At 35.3% G+C, this 22644-nt stretch overlaps 2 protein-coding genes across 2 annotated transcripts; both read left to right on the top strand.

Annotated features, from left to right (window-relative positions):
- The first annotated feature begins 7554 nt into the window (after positions 1-7554).
- On the top strand, positions 7555-10087 carry gm2a (ganglioside GM2 activator). The gene is made up of 4 exons (XM_056769840.1): positions 7555-7845; positions 7937-8086; positions 8650-8832; positions 9296-10087. The coding sequence occupies exons 1-4, from the start codon at positions 7744-7746 to the stop codon at positions 9482-9484; spliced, it is 624 nt and encodes a 207-aa protein (XP_056625818.1). The 5' UTR covers positions 7555-7743; the 3' UTR covers positions 9485-10087.
- A 4455-nt stretch (positions 10088-14542) lies between these two features.
- On the top strand, positions 14543-22370 carry ccdc69 (coiled-coil domain containing 69). The gene is made up of 9 exons (XM_056770338.1): positions 14543-14813; positions 17401-17467; positions 17822-17997; positions 18620-18707; positions 18897-18970; positions 19052-19153; positions 19228-19347; positions 19885-19982; positions 21505-22370. The coding sequence occupies exons 1-9, from the start codon at positions 14619-14621 to the stop codon at positions 21677-21679; spliced, it is 1095 nt and encodes a 364-aa protein (XP_056626316.1). The 5' UTR covers positions 14543-14618; the 3' UTR covers positions 21680-22370.
- Positions 22371-22644: the final 274 nt, after the last annotated feature.

The following is a 22644-nucleotide window of genomic DNA, read 5'->3' as shown; positions in this document are numbered from 1 at the left end:
TTACATAAATGTGACCCTGGATGACAAATCTTGTTTTAAGATTAAATTTTTCGAAATTGAGATTTTTACACCATCTGAAAGCTGAATAAATACGCTTTCTATTGATATATGGGTTGTTAGGATAGGTCTGGAGGAACAACAACTATTTACAAAGATGGAATCTGAGGGTGCAAAAAAAATGAGAAAATCGCCTTGAAGTTGTTAATCTGAGGCACTGTAGCAGGCCATCCACTCACAAAAATAATTTTTTTATACATTTACAGTAGGAAATGTATTAAATATCTTCATGGCACATAATATTTAGTTAATATCCTAATGATTTTTGGCAAACATAAAAAATTTACCCATACCATGTATTTTTGCCGATAACTAATAATGTTCCTGTGCTACTTTAGACTGCTTTTGTTGTCCAGGGTCACATATAAAATCTGTATTTATCTGTATTCTGTTTTTTTATTCTGTGTAGTGTTATTTGTATGCACCATGGGTCTGAGAGTAACGTAATTTCAATCCATATGTATGTACTGTAAAGCGGTATATTGACAATAAAGCAGACTTTGACTTTTTTTACATTGACTTGATCTATTAGAACACTGACAAAGACCAGAGAGATTCACGCATGCACTGTCGAATTGTTTTGTCAGATAACCAAGTTGTGCAAGTATACATATCTAAAGTATCCATTTTGTTTAAAATTGTTGTTCAATATGACCAAACCAGCCTGACTACATTAAAAACCAATAAAATTAATAACTTTTCTGTAAGTGTTTTATAAGTGTTTATTCCCCTGGGTAACAATTGCATGTTTCTTCAGCGTGGAATGTTAAAACAAAGTGAAGATTTTAACCTGAGGATATTTTCGGTAACCTTTCACCCATTCCATTATTCAACTGTAGAATGCTCCTTTATCACAGTATCAGTTTCTCGCTCAGGTTCTGTCTGAGCAGGTCTGCCTGTGCAGGCAAATGCATTCACTGCAATTGCTCAACAATGCTGCAGGCACGGCTTAAAACTGGCAAACTCTGAGCTTTCACAGGGTTTGGAGTCTCGACCTTATACCACCCTTGGAGCATTTGAACCTGACTCAATACAACAATAACTGACTTATTGAAGGAAAAGGGATAGTTCATTCTAAAATGAAAATGCTTTGATATACTCACCCTCATGTCACTCTAAACCTGTTAGACTCTTTTCTTCTGAAAAGAAAACTGAAAAGAAAACATTTTGAAGAATGTTGGTTGCCAAAGAACATTAGCACCCTTTGAGTTCCATTAGACACAAAACCACTGAGACATTTCTCAAAATATCTTTTTTGGTTTTATACGAAATGAGGATAAAATATTTTTTATTTTTTAGTAAACTATCCCTTCAACTACCCCACTGTATTAAAGATGACTGTAATAGTTCGATTTCAAGATTGTCTAACGTACACTAATGTAATGAACCATGATAAACAGTTATATGACAAATCTCTAGGGATTGAAAAAAGAATGTGTGATGACACACAGGTCCGCAAATGCATTTTATGTAAATGTAACTCTATGGAATTACACTTCACTTATGTAAATACAATGTTACATAAAAACTGTTATATTCAGTATACATTTTATTGAAATGCGTTAGCAAAGCACAATGAAAAAAAACTTCAGTAGAGACATGTAAAATGTTATACATTTTATACAAAGCATATAAGTGTGGCCTTTTTCTTATGAGTATGTTGTGTTCATGTATCTATTCAACATTGTTGGTTAGCATTTAAAAAATGTCCGCAATTTTTTACAAGCACATGCACCCCAGAATGCAGCCCGGGGAATGATTTTTTCATACCGATCTTGGATTTTACAGATCTTGGAATTTGATATATTGGGCAGGTGGAATCTGTGGCAAAGTTGAAAATTGGGAAATGTCAATTTATCATTGATGTAAAACTATTATCATATTATCTTATCTGAAATGTCAAACATCTCTTTCTGTGATCCTGAGAGGAATTCATGAATCATAACATTAAAACTTTATTAAAAGTGTCCTAGCATCCCTGTAGCTATGATATTTTAAAGCAACACTATTGAATGAGCATTTGATTGTCAGAAAACATTATATTATACTATTATAAAATTGTTGTGCATGTATACATGTAGTCTATATAAGTTTATTATTCAAAAAGTTTTTGAATATATAAAGGGATGCACCGATATGTACATTTTGCCCGATAACGATAACCAAAAATTATTTAACACTGGAAGCCGATAATCGATATATTATATGTAAATATTAATATAACATTTTCTGAGACCAAAACAAAAGAAAACTTTTATTTGAAAACATTGACTGCAGAAAACAAGGTTACCATTAGTTCTCTTTTTTTCCTGAAAATCATGTACAAAGCCTAGTTAAAGATTTTTTAACTATAAAACTTTTCTGGTATGTTTATTTAATAAACCAATTATTGATGTTCTTCCAGAGCAACCCAGAAAAGTGTTCTTAATAGGCAAATGTTTAACTGGGAAGCATTCAGAAAGCATTCAGACAGCAATCTTCTTTAAAATATGTTCTTTTGTTCCTATAATTTACACATTTATAAATATCTGCACACTGTACCTACATTAACAATGTTTTGCTAATAACAGTAAGTCAATTATCATGACAGAAAGACAGTACTGTATTCGATTTTAACTGTGAGCAGCCTGCAGCTGAAGTGGTTTAACTAGAGAAAATGATTCATCATTAATCGGCTATAATTTATTGGCCTAAATTGTATTATCTGATATGGTCGATAATTTATTGTCCATGCATAAATGCAACGTAACAAAAAATCTTGTAAAAAATATTTAGACACCATTTTGCACAGTATGATCACTTGTTGGCATAAAACACATTTCTGCAAAGTTGCATCGATGCAAATTTTCTTATGTGATGAGTACAAATACAGTACAATAAAATCTGTATAGACCCCCATCTTTGGAATATCCTATCAACTTTTTTAGCAACGAAGTATTATTTTCCAGGTTTGATCTTGCTTTCCCTATACGCTGCTATTTAAAGAGAATGAAGGAATGTTTGCTGGTAAGTATAGAGAATCTGTCTGAATGAAGAAAGGTTGTTAATGCAATAAACTGTTGGTTCAAATGAGAGAAAAATAAAAAGATTAAAGGAATACCATTATAAATTCAAAATGACTATAATTGTTAAAAAACAGTCAATGCATTTAAATGCCACACAACTCATGTTGATGTATGATCTCTGACCAAATTCCTGCTTTGTAATTTGATAAACTGGATTTTCCTCAACACTATTTATGAGGAAAACTTTATGAGGAATGCATTGTGTGAATGGTGAACTGTACCTTTCAGATCTAAACATTAGGGGATTATTTGGTACATATGGGCTGGCATTTACCTGCAGGCGCATGCAGAGAGATTAGGTGACTTGTGCGTGTTTACAGTAGCCCTGAGCATATGGCTAGTGACTACAAGTGCTCTATTAAATAAAACCTGATCCCCTGACTAATGTACTCTTTCATGTTTTATAATAGAACAAATAATTATAATGTTTAGAAAAACAATACCGGTCATAGTTTCTCTCAGAACAGTTTCTCAACGCAGTAGCCGTGTTCCTAATGGAACTGAAAAGCATTAAGAGGTATGAGTGTCTCTGGTTATTTCTTTGTTACAGTATGTATAGCCTGAATATTGCTTGCCTGTACACTATAAAGTGCAGGGATGTTTTCAATCCATGGCAGTGTAGTTTAACTGGCAACTGGATGATGCTATTATTGCCAGGTTCATGGGTTTGATGCAGGGAATGCATGCGCTTACAAAATGCATAGCTTATTCACTTAATAAAATCATCGGCCAAATTCATAAAATATTTGGGATATATGGTCTCATTGAGTGTTACATTTTGCTGACAGACCATTATGAATTACGTATGAGTCACGTCATCACTTTGAAGCACAAATACAACATCGCCATCTTGTGGCCACAAAGTAATAAGACTACAGCTAAAGCTGTGGTGTGTCGAAATTAATTGCAATTTAAATGTAGAGAACACTGTACGATAACGATTATTAGTTACAGGCGTTCAGTGCTTGAAGTATTCCTGGGTTTAAGGTGTGAAAATCATAAAACGCTTTGTAACTTTTCGTGATTTAGGTGTAAGGGTGGTTAGTCCTGTTTTATATGGAGGTAGCAAAACTTGACAGGGTAGCATAAATTGGCAGAACACCTGTGCGCAAAAAATGTGACAGTAAGGCTAAAGCGTAAATAATATAACATAGAAGTTCCGTAGCTACGGCGTACAGAACAGGGCCGTATTCTTAACGCGTCTAAAAATCCTCTAAGAAAAATCTTAATTTAGCTTAAAAACTTCTAGGAGTCTTATCTTAAAAGCGATTCACGACCAGCGATCTAAGAGCAACTTTTAGCAAGGAAAAGACAAAAAAAAATATCTTAGTGAGGAGGCGGGGCTGACACCGTTGCTATGTATGACACAGTCTTTTAACGACTGTGATTGGATGGCTGGCCAAGAAGGGAAAAAGGCGCGCTAAAGTATAAATACGTTAGTTTGAAATTGCATAATTAGGCTACTTTTTTCAGTTTTACCATACTCGCGCACACACATGCAATATATATATGTGTGTTTAAATGTGTGTGTGTGTATATATATATATATATTTGTTTTTACATGCGTTAATATCAAAGTATTTGATAGAAAATGAACATTGACACAGTAAGTTTCTGTCAGTGCTGTAATTAGTTTTTGTGATCAGATTGTGACCGTTGTGACAGAACCAAATATTCTTTGCTCCAGTTGCCAAATATGTTTATATGATTACTTCTATTTCTGCGCTGTTTTGGAGATGTTAGGGTATCTCTACTAGGACCGGTCACAATCATTAACCCTGCACGATCTATTGTGGTGTGTCTTAATAACTCACTGTCATTCAATTCTATATAATGTAGCGCTTTAACAACTTGCAATTCTGTTTATGTTTTGTTGACATCTCGAGTGTTTTCTGTATTATATTTGGTTTTTTAGACTAATGCTATTTGCTAATTGGGATATTGTTCAGCAGCTAGCTAAATTCGGTTATGTATGTGGCATGCGGTGTATAAAGTAAGTTGACTGTGATGAAGAAGGCAGAGAATTGACGAGGAGGAGGGACAAATTGTCATTGTTAAGCAGTGTATTTATGGGTGTATTGCCAATATTTTTAGCATTTTTTGTTGATTAGCTGAATATTTTGTGGATACTTACCTGTGTTTGATTGTACCTGTTGAGGAGAATAAAGTGAGAAATGATGTCATCGTTTGCATACCTGTTGAAGAACTATGAAAGAAAAGTGTATATTATTTGAATGTTTAAAAACAGTAAATTATTTCATTATTTATACCACCAGAGAAAAAGCTTTGTGTGAGCGTGTTTCTTTTTTATATCTCCCTTTTTCAAGGCGCAAGTAAGCAAACTTTAGCAGTCACAGTCCTGTCAGACCCATGTCAATATCAAGCTTAACACTGTCTTTTCCCCCTGGGATTATTAAAGTGTTTCTGATTCTTTAGCAAGTCTACTAGTTTGTGTGTTCAGATTGTGTTTTATACTTTTCTAGTATCACTTATTTGAATTGGAAGCTTTTTATATATTTCATGTTATACCTTTTGTACCCTTCTGTCATTGCATTCAACGTTTTTATTGTTAACAAACAAACAACATCCATCCCTGGCACTTTTGAAAAGCTTGCTACGCCCCTTAGGAGAGTATGAGTGATTCTTAGCTTTAGGAAGTTTGATAACTTGCTTTTTTTTAAGATCATAAAATTAAATTATTAAATGTATGTGTTTATAAAACTATAAATGCTATAAATTAATTATTTTATTAAATATATAAATATTTTAAACATATGCACTACTTTTTACTAAAATATTTAAAATATGAACTCATCATGGTTATCTTAACTGTAGATTTGTTGAGATGTTTGTAACTGTTATTTTAACATGTCTACCGCGGTACTTTACCAAAATGTGTTTTTCTATTTGATAACATTGCTCATTTTGAAGGCAGTATTAAGCCTCTTTTTGTTCGTTCTCGGTATGTTCCTCAAAAAATCTACCTTAATTTGGTTTTCTGAAAACTGACTTTTCAACAGTTGCTGATGTATTCATTTTAATGGAGACTCTTTTTAATTCTAGACACTACTACATTGGTCATCATTTTGGGAAAATGTGTGTAATTCTTTTCAGTACAACACACTTTGTATGATAATTAATTTGCACCAGAGGATGAAGGTCTGCTGTGACAGAGGTTTAAAATGTAACGCCCAGTCACATGTCCAATATGTCATGTAGCAAATACACATACATTTGTTTTCTGTTTGTTTCGTTTGACTTTGTTTGCTACAAGGCCATGACTTTCCAAATGTTGAAAAAGCTGGAAACGGCCTATCCTGAAAGGCTAATTGTGATTTAAAGGCCTTTCAATACTAAACTGTAGGAGGAGGCTGAGGATCAGAAAGACATTTTAAAGGAATACAGTCAGTATGAAAAACCTCAAGTCTAAGTTTTTTATATATTTTTATGAAAAGGATTTCAAGTTATAATAATAATTTAAATATGTGAACAGTATGCCATTGGTGATCCAATTGGGGTTCAACTAATAAAGCCTTCCAGCTTGGGCATCGAACTTGCAATCTTTGGGTTTTAAATCTTGCTCTCTAACCATCAGGCCACAACTATCTTTGACCCAATTAAATTCATCAAATATTGCCTAGTGTACAAGAGTAATGATATGCAATTGCTCTGCAGTACTAATACTATTAACATCCTTTAACTGTTTGAAATTGTAAGGAGTGCATATTCATTCAGTGATATTTGGAGATGTATATTCAAACTATAGGCTATACAGTATTCAATATAAATACATACAGTTTAACAATAACAGTTTACATTATTTGAATAAAGATTGTTTCATTTTAAAAGGTTAAATAATACAATTAATTGTGAATGCTGAATTGCCATGGGTGAGATAAGAATGCAATTGTAATATTGCTGAAAAATTATAATATATTAAACGTAATATGTGCTTCCACGCCCACACATGCGCAGACAACCCCTAAAGTTTAGAAACATTTCCTTAAAATGAACTAACCCTGGAACATAACCTGCTCCGGAGCAGGTTATCTTCAGAGAATAAGTTGCTATGGTAACTTACATACCCTTAAAGTTTTCTCCGTTTTAGGAGTCAAAAGTCGTCATAACTACCCGTGTATGTCACATAACCAGCTTTCTGGAATACCCCCCATGCCCGAGGTGTTCAGTCGGCCTCCTTCGAGCAATGTGGGTGCTGCAATATAGACTTGTAGTCAATGGTCTTATACATAAGAGGAGACTTCACATAAAAGTCAACAACCCCTTTCAAAAAGTGTAACAAGAAATGAATAAAACAAACTTGTTTGTCTTTTCACGGTTCTGATGCTGTTCAGAATGTCCTCCTTCCTTTAGGGGTCACTGTTACACTATATAAAGCAGTCCAGTTTTTCAAAATGCGGAACGAGAACACATATTCAAATACCACAACACACTCACATGATCTTCACATAGGACAGTTCCTGCACACTTATGAAATGTGTAATTTTCTTCTGTGCTCTCGGATACGTTCCTCATTCTGACTGCCAGGTGCCATCACATCACATGTTTCTCTGCCGAGTTTCACACACATTGTCTGTTTGTTTTTAAACACATCTCGTGCAAAATGAAGTGCGGCGTTCTTGTGGCTCTGATCGCTTTCAGCTGTTTTCTCCCGGAAGACTCGTGCAGCTTGCAGAGGATGAACAGGTTCAATAAAAAAACCAAGGTGAGGTGTGAATTTTAAAGTTTGCAACTTAATAACATTTAAGATAGACACTATTAACAGATTTTCTGTTTTATTGTTTGTCATTGAGCAGGTGCTGGGGTTCTCTTGGGGAAATTGTAAGTCAGGTGATGCCGCATATATGAAGACTCTGAACGCGTCTCCAGACCCGATTCCTATTCCAGGATTTTTAACCGCAGATGCATCGGGCACGACATCTGTTGAGCTGGCTTCTCCTCTCTCAGTGAGTCAAGAAAACATGTCTTTATTCTCATATCAATAATACACATCAATCACAAATGTATCTGTCCTCTTGGGACAAGCTTTGAAGCATACATTTCCTTGTTGTATCTTAAAAAAAGACGTTCTGTGTTGATGACTTCTCCTTTTTGATTTATAAAAAACAGACAATCTTTTGAATTGAGAATAGAAAGCGAAAATATATGTTATAATCGAAAAGAATTCGATTGAATCATTATTTAATAAAAGAAATCTAGTCTTAATTTGTCAATTGTTTATTTGATAGTGCTTTAATGTCATTCAGAGCACATTCAATTATAATAACAATGTAAGAAATTATTAAGTTGTTCATTTTTTTGTATGCCTTGACGCCCTAGAGTGAGCTGCACTTCAGCTTAAAATAAATGTTTATTTAATAAATAGTGTTCGTTACAAATGTGGGAAACATGTAATCTTTGCAAAGGATCGCAAATCAGATTTAAACTTGTCCCAACATGTAGCAAACAAACCTGAATACTGGACTTTGTAACTAATGGCAGAGAATGAAGTTCCACTTCCTTATTTCAGGTGAACCTGACACTGAAAAGAGAAGTTGCAGGCATGTGGGTAAAAATACCATGTATAGAGGATCTAGGAAGTTGTCATTATCCTAATGTCTGTGAACTGCTCGATCAGCTCATCCCTCCAGGTCAAGACTGTCCTGAACCACTGCATACATATGGTCTGCCGTGCCACTGTCCATTTAAAGCTGTGAGTGTGTCCTGACTTATAAACCTTTACTAAACGTGACTTCAATAATATTGCAATTTTGATCTGGGAGGAAAATCTATTTTTCGTAGAATTTCCCAAATATGTGGTTGGTATACGTGGACTTCCTGGTTGTTTTTACAGATTTTTCTAGTGTGTTTTTTATTCACTTCATTCTAAAGGTTAAAATGATGTCACTATTGTACATATTTGTATGTAATGGTTTGTAGGGTAGTCGTAGTGTTTTGTGTGCTGCACCTGGGCATCTGTTGTTCCCTTTTGGGAACATAAAGTTTATTACAATATTAAGTGTCGTTATGGCACCCCTGATGCATGTTTCATATTTTATGGTGAAAGGTATCTCTTGTGAAGATTTAATTGTGTTTACATGTTTCAACACAGAAATATGTTTTTAGGTATTTTGTGTGTAAAGTATAAATCCATAACATTTGTTTTTCTTTTCTAGGGTGACTACACATTGCCATCATCGCAGTTCTACATACCAAATGTTGAACTTCCCGGCTGGCTGACCAACGGCCAATACAAAGTACAGGGTGTTTTAGGAAGTTCTGACAAAGAGCTGGGTTGCCTTAAAATGAGCTTCTCATTACACACCAACAACATACAGAGAGATATAAGAATATCTGTCCTGTAGCAGGTTCTCTGTTCATGGCTTCTGGATGGTGATAGAGAAAGAATACAGTAGATACAAAATAAGTGACATATTGCCTTTTAACTTTACAAAGAGGAAAGCCATCTGACAATATTAGACGCCTTTTTAATGTTATTAATGGGAAATTCATGGATGGTCTAGTGCTATCTTTGGATGCAGAAAAGGCATTTGACCGTGTCTAATGGTCCTATCTTTTCTTTGTTTTGGAGAAATTTGGTCTAAGTGAGAATTTTATCAAATGGATTGATTAAAAATCTGTTCCTCCACCTGTTAAGATGATCAGTCGATTTGGTACCTTTACTGGTTATAAGATTAATTTAGCCAAATCAGAAGCAATGCCTTTACTGTACTTCAAAGCTTAATAATATGCCCGGTTTTTCTTTCAAGTGGTCACCTCTGGGTTTTACTTATTTAGGTATCTCTATTTCTACCTCCTTAAGTACTTTGTATATTTTAAATTTTAATCTAGTTTTAACTACAGATCGCAAGATTTTGTTCTCTTGATGATTCATACACAGGTCTCTTTTGATCAGTTATGTTTCAAGATCAATATTTTTCTTAATAAACACTGGTTTCAGTAATTTACAGCTGTTCTGTGTGTCTTTTTATTCTTTTGAATTACTTCACATTGTCATTTTGATCACGACAGACCCATGGGTTATGTCTATGATTTTGATTGACCATATAAGAAATGAAGAGACCAAGTTTATTTTGAGTTATATATATTTAATAAGTGATTACCTGTATTTATTTCACAGTTTTTATGTGTCTTGTCAGTCTTTCACATTGCTTTCGGATGACTTCATGTCAATTTGTTAAATTTCAACAGACACTGGAATGAAATGGCCTCAATACATCAAAAAATGCTGATTAAGTGAAATTTTGAAATGGGCTCCTTATTGTTTTCGTCGGCTGTATTATAGTGATACAGTTGTAGTTTTCAAAAACTACACTTGGCGGAGACAAACGCAGCTTTTCTAGTAAAAGTTTCATGGCATGTTCCTCGGGAAACTAAACAGATGGAAGAAACTAACGTTTTCAAATTGATCATGTTACTCTTTTACCTGTACACGTATTGGTTATGGTTAACATGGTTGAACGTGTACTTTGAGTTATCAGGTGCAATGTCAGGAATGCGGAAAGGATCATATTTAAATAGCCTTAACACACTTCTATTGCCTCTGTGCATGTATACTTCTTTGGTTGTAGACTAACCGCACGGTAAACTTTTTGAAATTCTCACCGTGTTCATTGCTCTATTCGCCGACTTCAGCTTTTTCTTAGAAGGCTTGAACACCAACAACTCTAAACTGACAAAAAGTGACAAACGTGGATACAGTTGACATTGTTTCTTTTATATGTATGGCCCGACATTTGTTAATTTCTACTTTTGGTCAGGTGCGGTTTTCATGGGAAAACTGTGGAAAGCCGGGAGATCCTGCATATCTAAAATATTTTTATTTGTCCAATTATCCAATTCCTTCACCATGATATGTATAGAAGAAGCAGGTGCATAGGGAAGCACATCAGTGGAGCTGGACTCTCTCTAAGTGACAGTAAAATATATATCACGTGAGCATATCACATATTGTACATTTATTCTCAGTTGTACTTTCTACTTTTGAGAACATACCTAACAAATAGATGGTGCCATAAAATTGTGATTTGTGTCTTGTGACTGTCACAAGAACAAACATAATATCTTACATGGATCTCTTTATCTTCCTAACACTTTTAGGCCAAAAATGACATTTGTTCATTTCCTTGAGATGAACGTGACAGTGGAAAGAGAAGTGCCAGGCATGTGGGTAAATATACCATGCCTTCATATGTCCTGAGCTGTCCTGAGCAACAAACATATTGTTTACCGTGCCGCTCCATTCAAAGCTGTGAGTGTATCCTTGCTAATAAGTTTGTGATGAACATCAGGTTTTTTTTAACAAGTTATCACTTCACAGTACAGAATTTCTGTAGAAATTACAGTATTAATGGCAGTAGTTTTCCAGTGATATACTGTAGATTTACATTTATCTAATTTAGGGGCAACAGTTTGTTAAAAGATAAATGATCCTTAAACATTAACAAGTTTTTATCTTTACAGGAATAAACTATGAAATAACAGCCTCATGCAAAGCATTCTGGGAACCAAAATTAGAAAAAAAAGCAGAAACAGGTCCATGTGGATTTCTGGTTCCCAGAATGCTTTGCATGAGGCTGCTATTTTATCGTTTTGTTTCTGTTCAGATAAAGACTTGTTAATGTTTAATATTAATTTGTCTTTGAACAAACTGTTGCCAATAATTAGATAAATATACATCTACAGTAAGTTACTGGCAACTAGCTGCATAACTGCAGCAAATTATAGTGTTGTATTTGTTCAGATTAGTAAGTGCATTAACTAACATGAAAAATACAAATTTTATAAGCAAATATTTTGTGGTTTTGATATATATTTGTCATTATGTGATTTTTTCCAAAATAAAGAAAAAAATTGAGATTTAATTGTGTCTAGGCACAATGATGATGGTTTTAATTAGATAAAAAACGTCTGATAAACATCAGCAGCTAGTATCAGATGTGCATCTGATAGCATTCAATTAGTAGTATTAGTAGTTTCTTCCGTCAATGGTTTATACACAAATGCATCTGTAATTCTGTGCTTTTTCCTAAAAGTCATGATTCACTGATGTTCTGCATTCTGTGTCTCTGCAATCTCACACATATACTTGTATTGTACAAACAATCTTCCTGGTGGGAGGTTCACTGCGTTTATGTTAAGGTCTGTACATAAATTAATTTATCTGATTTACGCTTATCACAATATAGCTTAATATGGTCATAGGTCAGGTTATTTTATACCAGCAACATTGTTTGCATTCCTGATTTTTAGGCTGTTTTTTAAAGTGTTGCACAGCCCTAAATCCAGATGTCCAGGTGGAATGCTAACCAGGGCAGACTTCCACACAGAGCAAGACAAGCCATGTTCATGAATTTTACTGACTGCTAAACAAAGATCCATCATCACTTGTGAAACATTCAATTGCAGTATCTTTCCTGTCTACAGTGTGGTCATTTATAAAATGCACTCTGTGCAATTTTATATTATTTTTAGTTTTTTGCACTTAATTCTAACCTGGTAGATGTTCCAGATGCCTTAATGTCAGTAGAACTTTTTAAAGTGCCTTGTGAAACCCTCATGAAAGCACCTCCAGTTTCCGAGCCCTTGAGGCTTTACACAATGCCTGGGGTCAGAACGGGGGGAGTAATGGAAAGAATGTTATCTCCTGGCTGTCTGTGAGGTTGTGTCTGGTTTTTAAGAGCTGTGTGGTGCGAAGTGTGTTAATAACACCACATACTCTCTAACACTGGCCTACTTCATGCATGTCTCGTGACAGAATTTACACCCAACACACTATGGAAAAAAACAATGTGTAAAACTCATTAAACACTGAACTCTGTTTATTTATTTCATCAACATGATTATTTACGCACCATAACACTAAAGCCAAATGTGACTTTCATTAAAAAAAGAAACATTTTACTGTTTTTTTTTATTTTTTATTCATAACAAATATATAAAGAAAATTACTGACAAATAATTTTCTGAATACCCAATCTCAGTTTTATTTAAATTTTATTCACACTGTACAGAGTGTATGATAAATAAGGTGGCGTGAGTATGTTAATTTATATGTTAATGTGAGTAAATTTAAAATCCTGACCTCATATGTGATAAGCCTTTGGCACACATCCATGCTGTTATACAGTGTTTTTGTTACTTTATTATTGCCACCATTGAGTCGCAGAGATTCTGCAGCTGCCTGTCGATGGAAAGTTCATCGCCACGCACGCTTCTGAGCAACAACTGCGCTATCATTTTTATGACAGATTACAGACCTGCTATAAATAGAGGGAGTTTTGACTAAAATGAAAGTTTCAAATTACTCAGATGATCCAAAGCCTATGTATCACATTAGTGCTTAATATATACACAAAACAAGAGGCCAAAATAGACACTGTAGCTCTCACACTAATGTATACACCATATACAGCAGTGAATGTGATTACAACAGATATGATGTTTGGTCAACTCAATAATGACATTGTTTTATATATAGATGAGCAATTGCAGAAGATTTCGCATTCAATGGTGTACATATCACTTGCTTTCTTTAAATGCAAAATTCTATTCACACTCAATGTTTAACCGATTTGTAATCGTAATGACATGGGTGATGAAATCAAAACTGCCGACCACTATAAACAATGCCTCTTATGTTTACATTCAGCATGTGCATCCACATACCTCAGGATTGTGCTTTGGATCATTGCTGTTTTGACAGTTTCTCTAAACAGAATTCCTCTAAAGCAACCAAGGTGACAATATGACCACTCATAATCTATTACTACACAAAACAGTTCTGCAGTCTGTTTGTTATGACCTGTGAGCATCCAACCCAGTTTTCAAGATCTTTCTTTCACCAGCAGTTATTTTGCACTTAAAATAAACTTTATATTATAATAATGTGAAAATGATGTACAGGTATTGCATAATGCTAACATTTTAAAATGTACCATTTATGGATAAATGTACATAAAATAATAAAATTAAGCAAAACAAAAGATTATAACTGATTCTCTTGTAGAATTGAGAGATTTAGATGTGCATTTCAACCTCTTCGTTGACTACCTCTGCATTATGTGTTTTATATAAAGACAACTAAATAAAACGTATATTTCAGTTGTTTGTATTTTAAAGTATTTTTCATATTTACTTTTTTTATTTTATTTAGATTATATCCTTCACTTAGCACATCATTGTTTATTGTGTTATTGCACGTTTCTTGTTTGGATAAATACTTTCCTTAAGACATGCAAACTTAAATTAAAGTAAATGTTTATCAAATGATTATTGCGTCAAGTATTTTTGTCTCTCTCTCTCTCTCTCTCTCTCTCTCTCTCTCTCTGTGTCTTTTGTCGTCATCTGTTTACAACGTGCAGCAGCAACGTACAAGTCGTTCGCATCGTCTGTATATTCGAGGAAGTTGCGGCGTACAGCAGTTTGCGCAGCTGTGCAGAGATTCGCCCGCCTTTCGATTGTTTTTGTAGATGCTGAATGCGTTTTTGGAACGCAGTTGTGACTCTGAAGATCCCGCCCCTCTCCCCCAGAGTAGAGATCAATGAGAGCTCATATTTGAACGGGTGGAGGCGGCCAAAAACGGTCCGGCGGTCTGTTACTACCGAAGACGGGGGTAAGAGGAGCATGGGTTGTCACAACAGCAAAGTTTGTGGCCAGGTCTCCCGGAAAAAGGTACGGTTTGCTTAGTCTCTATTAGTTCACAAATAAGACAAAGTTGCATAGAGACTTTATAGGGATCGCATTTAGAGGCGTTATAAATGCCTCGATGTGAATCAATGCACCACGTGTAAATTCTATCTTCCTTATTAAAGTCACTGTACTTTTATTTTTTGAAATCATTTGTAACTTCCTCTCTAATGCGCCAGTCGATGTGAAACCTCTTAATATGGCAGTTTCTCGACTTGTGAAAGGTTTAATTGGAAACAGATGCGGGTTTACAAGATGATATCTACTGTTCTTTGAAATAACCTCATGACATCGGCTTTGATAAATAAAAGATGTAAATATGTCGCATATTAATGTCATTATTTTGTGTTTGCTTAAAATGTTTCCGCATCTGCCTTAGAAGAACTTATGAGACACTTTTACGTTTGAAGAGTACGTTGTTTAAATGCGCACGAGAAATGAATGCATTCATGTGTCATCTATCTCAGGGTCAAGCTTTCATTAGCCCAGATTGCTGCAGGATTTGTGCTTGAATGTGATTTCACTGCAAGTTTTAATGTGACCTATAAACAGTCCTACAGCAGACAGAGTTCATTTGGTCCTGTTGATCACACATGTGTCAGTATACTTGACATGGACAACTGGAGACGTGTGAAAGACTAAACAGAGAAAGCTTAGCAGTAAGTGTTGGAGTCTGCATCAAAAGCACATAACCACAGGACTGCGAAGTGTAGTAAAGTCTAGGGTTCATTAAAGTTCCTGAACATTTGCTTTCATGCCACAGACAGTCGGCAAAAGCATGAAAGTGGTGTTGTTGATTAAAACTGAATTATGTTATGAAAGCAGTCAATGGCTTGGGATCTTTGTTCATGATTCAATTTTGGAAGTGACCCTGCTCAGTGACCTACAAAACTCTGACAAAAAGGAATTTAAGCGTCTTAGATTTAGCCTCGGTTTGCAAAACGACATCAAATGCTGTTGGTATCTTTAAATACTAAGATGAGTGTTTTCTCTTTGTGTCTTTTGCTACAGTATCGGGCACTGTGAGGGCAACCTTGACCAAATGCTCATGCAAAAGTAAACAAATCTGCTTAAAGGGATAGTTCACACAAAACTCGATTGAATTGAATTCTCTCATCATGTTTTTGACTTTATTTCAACTGCACAACACGAAATAAGATGTTCAGAAGAACACCGGTGACCAAAAAACTTAGGTCTCCATTGAGTTCCGTTGTAAGGCCCCAAAACAACAGATATTTCTCGAAATCTCTTCTTTTGTGTTTCACAGATAAAAGGGTCATACAGATTTTCAAAAACATGTAGGTGAATATTGATGTCAGAATTCGTATTTTTGCTTGAACTATCCCTTTAAATCAAACGTGACTAAGTGTTTTGGATGAAGGATTATGCAACCTATCCATGTCGTCATGTGCCTCATTTGTTTATGTTTATTAAATTTGCACTATGCATTGAGTTTCTTTGGTCGCACAGCTTTTTCACAATGAAATATGAAAAAAAATGTCTTCCTCTTTAGAATTTTGAACTATATTGCCATTTCTCTTTCTATGCACTGTCATGCACATTTATTTTTCCTGCCACAACCCAGTCAGAAAAGTCTTGTGACTACATTGAATACCACTGCCTCCTTCAGGATTTTTCATGATTTGGGTCCACAGATAACAGCTTTGGTTTGTTCATAGGTTACACCCTAATGCCTTTACTGTACTTACTGTCTAACAGTCTTTTTACATTGTTTACATGTCGTAAAAGATTGTTGAAAAGAAAAATGACTTGACTTCCAACAGTCATAAAGCAGGATAGAGAATAATGAAGGGGATTTGACTTGGTTTGAGTGTCTTTTGTTACTCTTGCTCAAGGGCGTTGACTTTAATTAAATTATGAATTGGTGATCCTCAAACTTGACAGCAAACAAAAGAATATGACTTTGTTTTGCTCTCAAAGAAGAGACCCTGTGCACCGAGCGGTTTGATGCTGTTTGGAAAGCTATGGGCTTATTTGAAGCATTTGGCACATACGTTTCAAAACAATAAGTCACCTCTATACAGCCCTGACGTTTTGAAATCTTGAACCATTCACACTGCAATGCTACATTCTTTACTCGTGAATTAATAAAACCACTGAAAGGTATTGACGTTTCAATGCTTGTTGAAGAAAAATGGGTTAAAAAACTATTCTGGAATGCCATAAATGGAAGTAGTTACATTTTCTACTTGGGTTTAGGACTAAGTATGTGATTTTAATGGGACTTTTTGTCTATTTGTCTGTTTTATAATTTTTTTTTGGTTACGGGATGTAAAATGGAAAGGAAACCAAGAAACTTGCACTTGCTTACAGCTACTTATCAAGAAAAAGTGCACGGCATTACTGTACAGTACGTGATTTCAAGATGATGTCATGGTTGTGCAATGTTAAGTGCATGTTTTACTGGTAATGTAAGACAGATTTGGAATGTAACCAATGGGAATTTTTATATCACTTCTGTTAAGTTACACACTTTGTTTTTGGAACAGTGGTCTTGTGTCACCTAGCATTGGTTTCAGTGCTGAAATGCTTATTATTCTTCTTTATTCAGAAGAAAAATAAAGCGATAGAAGGCGTAAAGCAAGCAAAGGAGATCATCAACCTTCAAGATGGGAGTGGTGAGTGATTTCTCTGAATCATGTCATGTCGCATGGGGGACGATATTATTTGGAAGAAAGATCAGAATGAGTAAAGCATGACTGTCCAAAGTCATTGTTATGAACAAATCTACCTCTGAAACAATCATATAAACACCATATGTTTCAGGGGAAGTCTGAATGTTAGCAGCTTTTTTATCTTAACTTTGAGCTGGATTTATTATATATTAATAAATGCAATTCAATGTCCCATGATTCCATTGTAAAGTTGTGTTGATCTTAGCTCATCACATGGTTTATTTGAGATCAGTGTGGGTAGCTCTAGGCAACCCTGAGCTTTGTTTTCACATAATGTTTTCTGTTGTTCTCCATAAGCTGTACTCTCATCTGAGGAAGAGCATTCTGACTTGGAGAATCAATTGAAGGCGTACGAGTGGCAGCTAAAGATACTTCATGCCATTTTGACAGCTTCAGGAGACCAGGAGAGAGATCAGCTCCTCAAGGATCATCCTGGAGATATTTGCACTTTGGTCTACAGCATTACCGAGAAGGTAGAGAACCCTTTGAGTTCAAAGCCTCTCTGCATTGAAATGCCACCTGGGGTTTTTCGTGAATGAATGGAACACTTCACTCACAAGTACATGTAGCTTCACGTTTAAATCCATTCAAGATTAGTATTCTGATCCCCGTTTATGTCAGCAGCTTTATATTACGAAACAGCCGGCGGTAATAAACAAGTCGTGCTTTTCCATTACCGCATAATTGGGAACATGGCCGATTCTATGAATGTTTGTTGTGATGTCTGTAAAGGGCTGGAGAATCATGTTTTGGTACATCTTTACCAGGTGTTAACCCATTGCCGACAAAGCTAAACCTGTTTGCGGGGAGGGATTGTATTTATTGGCTTCTAAAGAGGGCTGGTTTTGTGTGTTCAAACACAGCCGAACATTGCTTGTTTTAACAAGGGAGAACAAAGGATAGTGTGTTAGTTTTTTGTGTGGTATGTGTGGTTCCTTTGTATAAAATATATGATTATTAAATAATACCATATACCTGCTAAACGGACCCCAATTGTAAACATTCAGTTATGTCTTTTACACCAATACATGAACCTGCCATTATTATTTTGTCATGCGATATGTCACATTGAACATTTATGTCTCGTGTGAACAGGTGAAGACCGAGATAACCGCTGATCTACACGATCTTCATGAGAAACAGATGAGAAGCACCAGAGAGCAGCATCAGAGAGAAACAGAAGGTCAGAGCGTTGAAGTCTTCTAATACTGACTAACAACAGCTGCCGCTTAGTTCCTGTTTTTGTATGCGAATGTATTTGTGTCTTTCGATTCGAGGCGTCTGCCAAGCCTACATGTCAATCTAGGACCTATTTATGCACATCCCCTCATTTATACGGTCTAAAATAAGGGAAACGTTGCTTTCTTTACAGAGTTACAGCAATTACATGACGGGGAGAAGAATGTTTTAAATGAATCGCATGCAGCAGCTCTGAATGCTTTGAAGGTAATGCATGTTTGTATTTATAACAATGGCATTCAGTTTTGACTTACGAAGAATTAAAAGCTGAACTTTCTATGAACTCAGGACCAGATTGAAAGCCTGACGTCAGAGCTGCATCTTTTCAATGAGTTGAAGCGTAGAGCCGAGGAGTCCATGCTCAGAAGAGACCTTCAGAGAAATATTGAGGTTTGTCGTTGAGGGAATAGAGATCTGTTATCAAAATACACAGTTGATTTAGTTGCATCTATTGTTTGTCTCAGACCCATGGCAGTCCTGGTGTATTCTGGGAGCAGGAGCAGGAGAGCCTGCTGTTTGTCATTGAAATGAAGCGTGAGCGTTTACAGGACCAGGGAAACAAGCTGCTACAGATGGAAGAGCTGGTACAATCATTTATTTAACTTTTTATAGGAACACTGACACTATTTTCGTGAACCTTAATTTTGCTTTTTTTTATAAATAAATCCTTAATTTTAACCTTAATACTTTACTGTGACTTGTCAGTAGGGAGGGACAAAAGTCATCTGCAAATTAAAATTATTAAATAAAAATGTGAAGGTTAATTAAAATGAAATTTAAAATTGTTCAATTAAAATGGAAATTAAAATATTTCCCCCCCTCATATTACTAGATTATTAAACAAACAGACCCAGCATTATAATTTTAAATTGAAATGTACATCTTTATAGCAGTGGTTCATTCATTCTTATTTATTTCTAGAAAAGGATTGCTCAAAAATGAGAGCAGGTGCACGTTATTTGATTATTCATGTTGTTTATTTGCATGTGGCAGCTTGGTTTGCAAAGAAATGCCCGATTGACCAGCTGCAACATTAAAGGGGTTCTGATGTACTGATTGTTATAAAAGTTATGTTAAGAGTTTGTGTAATGTCTTTCTTTTTGTTGTGTTGTGATTATCAGGTTGAGAAGAATCTTGCGTTGGAGGACCAACTTCTGCATGCTTTACAACAGAATGAGGACTTCAGAGTCCGGATAGACAACTATCAAAGCCTCATACAGTATGGCTGGCTTTACTACGCTTGTGTAGATCTGTTACCATGTTATAGTCTATTAGTATCGAAATACATGTTTACGTTTACATTTAGTCATTAAGTCGCTTTGGATAAAAGCTTCTGCTAAGAGAGTTCAGGGAGCAATAAAGCGATATGTCATACATTAAAATATGTCACGGTAAAATATTGGTTTATTATGTTGTACTTCTTGTTTTTAATAACCCAGAAAAAAATATTTTTTAAACAGGTTGATGTTCTTAAACAGATTTAGGCCACATCCACACGAAGCCAGAGCTTTCCCAATCAAATCTTTTTTTTTTCCTCTTCACTGCGTCATTTCAAGAAATATCTGCATATACACTAAACAACACAAAACGATGTAGTATACAGTCAAATCAGTATGTGGCGCTATAATTCTGCCACAGAGATGCACTAAAATCAGAGAAGATGGTTTGGAGCATGCGCATAACTTTACGTGCTGGGGTGATGACATCATCGTTTCAAAAAATATACAGATAGTGGCATTTTCAGATTTATCCACTATTCAAAAAATGCTGGTTTCATGCTCCCAAAACGCAAGATCCGTGTGGACGAATTGCCGAAAAGATACAAAATCTTTACGTATACAGCTAAATGCGTCTCTGTGTGGAAGGCCTCTTAATATATTTTTCTTCTTCTAGATCTTATTTTTTCCCCCAACATTTAAAATTTAACCAGGTGTTTGTCAGTTCCCCTCCTGTCAGTACTAGATTAAACCTTGAAAAGGGAGGGTTCACCCAAAAAGAAAATCCTGTCATTTACTCACCCCCTTTTTTTTTGAAGAATGTCTGTAACTGAACAATTCTGGTGCACTATTGACTTGAAAAACTACAAGGGTAGTCAATAGTGCCCCAGAACTGTTTAGTTTCCCATATTCTTTGAAATATCTTCTTTTGTGTTCAACAGAACAAATACTTTAATACAGCCTTGGAACAAATCAAGAGTGAGTAAATAGAGACAGAATTTCCATTTTTGGGTGAGGTGTCCTTTTAATACAAAAATATGTATGTACTGCCACCTGCAGGTACAAGGTAGTTGAGTTTTGCTTATGATGTTGAGAAGATATCCTTCTTCTTAGTTTACCTAAAATGTATATTAATAACAAATGAAATACATTTCTGTCATTCACTTGCAAATAAGACCAGTTTACAAGTAGTTATATTTTCTGATTTGAGACCAAATGTTAATTTGAGCCTTATATTTCTTATAAATTCTTAGTGTGATTCATTGGTTTAAAAAGCAACTTTTCTCATGATATTAAAATTTTTGATCTATTTCACCCAGAGCTGTATGTATGCATGTAGTGATTTATTTTATTAGCCTGCACTTGCTCTTGATTACATTATAAAGCTTGAAAGTTCTGATCCCCGTTTGTTGAAACTGCATTAAAAATAAGTTGACATCGTGCCACTGAAAAAACATTAATGTTTATATGATATACATATAACTAATATAATAAAAATGTATGCCATGCTCTTTGTTTTTGCAGGCAGCTGTCGAAGGAGCAGAATGACCTGCAGGAGGCGCTGGAGAAACAATCTTTGCAGAGCCAGAAGCTCAGCCTGGAGAAAGAAGAGTTAATCTTTAAACTTATACATCGTAGAGACTCATGTTCCTCATTCCACCTTCCATCTGTCATCGCCACAGAGATGTCTCCCAGCTGACCATACAGTTAACCCAGACTCCTTCCAGCTCTTTGGTGCCTTTTTAAATGCCAGCTGATGGCAAGCAGTGATCTTGCAGTGCTGATTTAGACTAGCTGCATTCATATTTTTTCTGGCGAGACAAATTTCTGTACAGTTTTTTTAGATTTTTTTTGTGATGACTGTGGAACTTATGCATTCGCATTTTTGGACGTTATACATGTAGTGGTCACTTCATTTTTTTTGCATTTCTTTTTCTGTCCATGAAACTGCAGTCAAACAGGTTCTATTTTTATAAGCAAAATCAGCTGTTATTTTGGAGCCAGAAGCACTTGTAGCATAAAGCTCTGGGATCTTTATAGATGCACTTGCACTTTTATATCAGTGGCTTTACTTGTAGGAGAGATGATGGGCCTCTGAAACTTCATTCATTATCAACATGCTTGGTTTTTACACCTTGCACACTGAAATGTTGGTTCACACAACCTCTACACTTGGCAGAAGCATTGTATTTTTGCCACACTACCTGTGATTACTGCAATTATGATTTTTCCATTGTAAAAGCAGTGTGCCCATATTATTCTTTTGTTTGTTTATTTTTCAATATTTTTTATATAATCTAAATGTTCTGCCATATGTTAATTTTTGAATCAGTGCCTTTGGTGAAATGTGTTCCTGGAAAAAACAAGCTATAAATTGCTTTCGAGAGACAGTTTTTTTTTTCAGTTCTTGTAAAAGAAAATGTTTAAACAAAACCTATAGGAAAGTTTAAAAATGATCAAACAGGGGAATGCTTAGTCCATCTGTTTCATTTAATGCGAGTTTTCCTGTATATTGCAGTTGTTCATTTAAAAAATATATATCCCAAATCCCCAAAATATTTGACAAATCCGACATTCGATAAGTGTTTTCAACTGACACCACCTTGTGCCCTGGATGGCAACAGGACATACCATATGTTGTCCCTAGTGGGCGCAAGGACTCAA

Source organism: Triplophysa dalaica, chromosome 16 (assembly GCF_015846415.1).
Source record: "Triplophysa dalaica isolate WHDGS20190420 chromosome 16, ASM1584641v1, whole genome shotgun sequence".
NCBI lineage: Eukaryota > Metazoa > Chordata > Actinopteri > Cypriniformes > Nemacheilidae > Triplophysa > Triplophysa dalaica.
The sequence above is the reverse complement of the archived record's forward strand: the minus strand, read 5'-3'. Positions and strand labels throughout refer to the sequence as shown.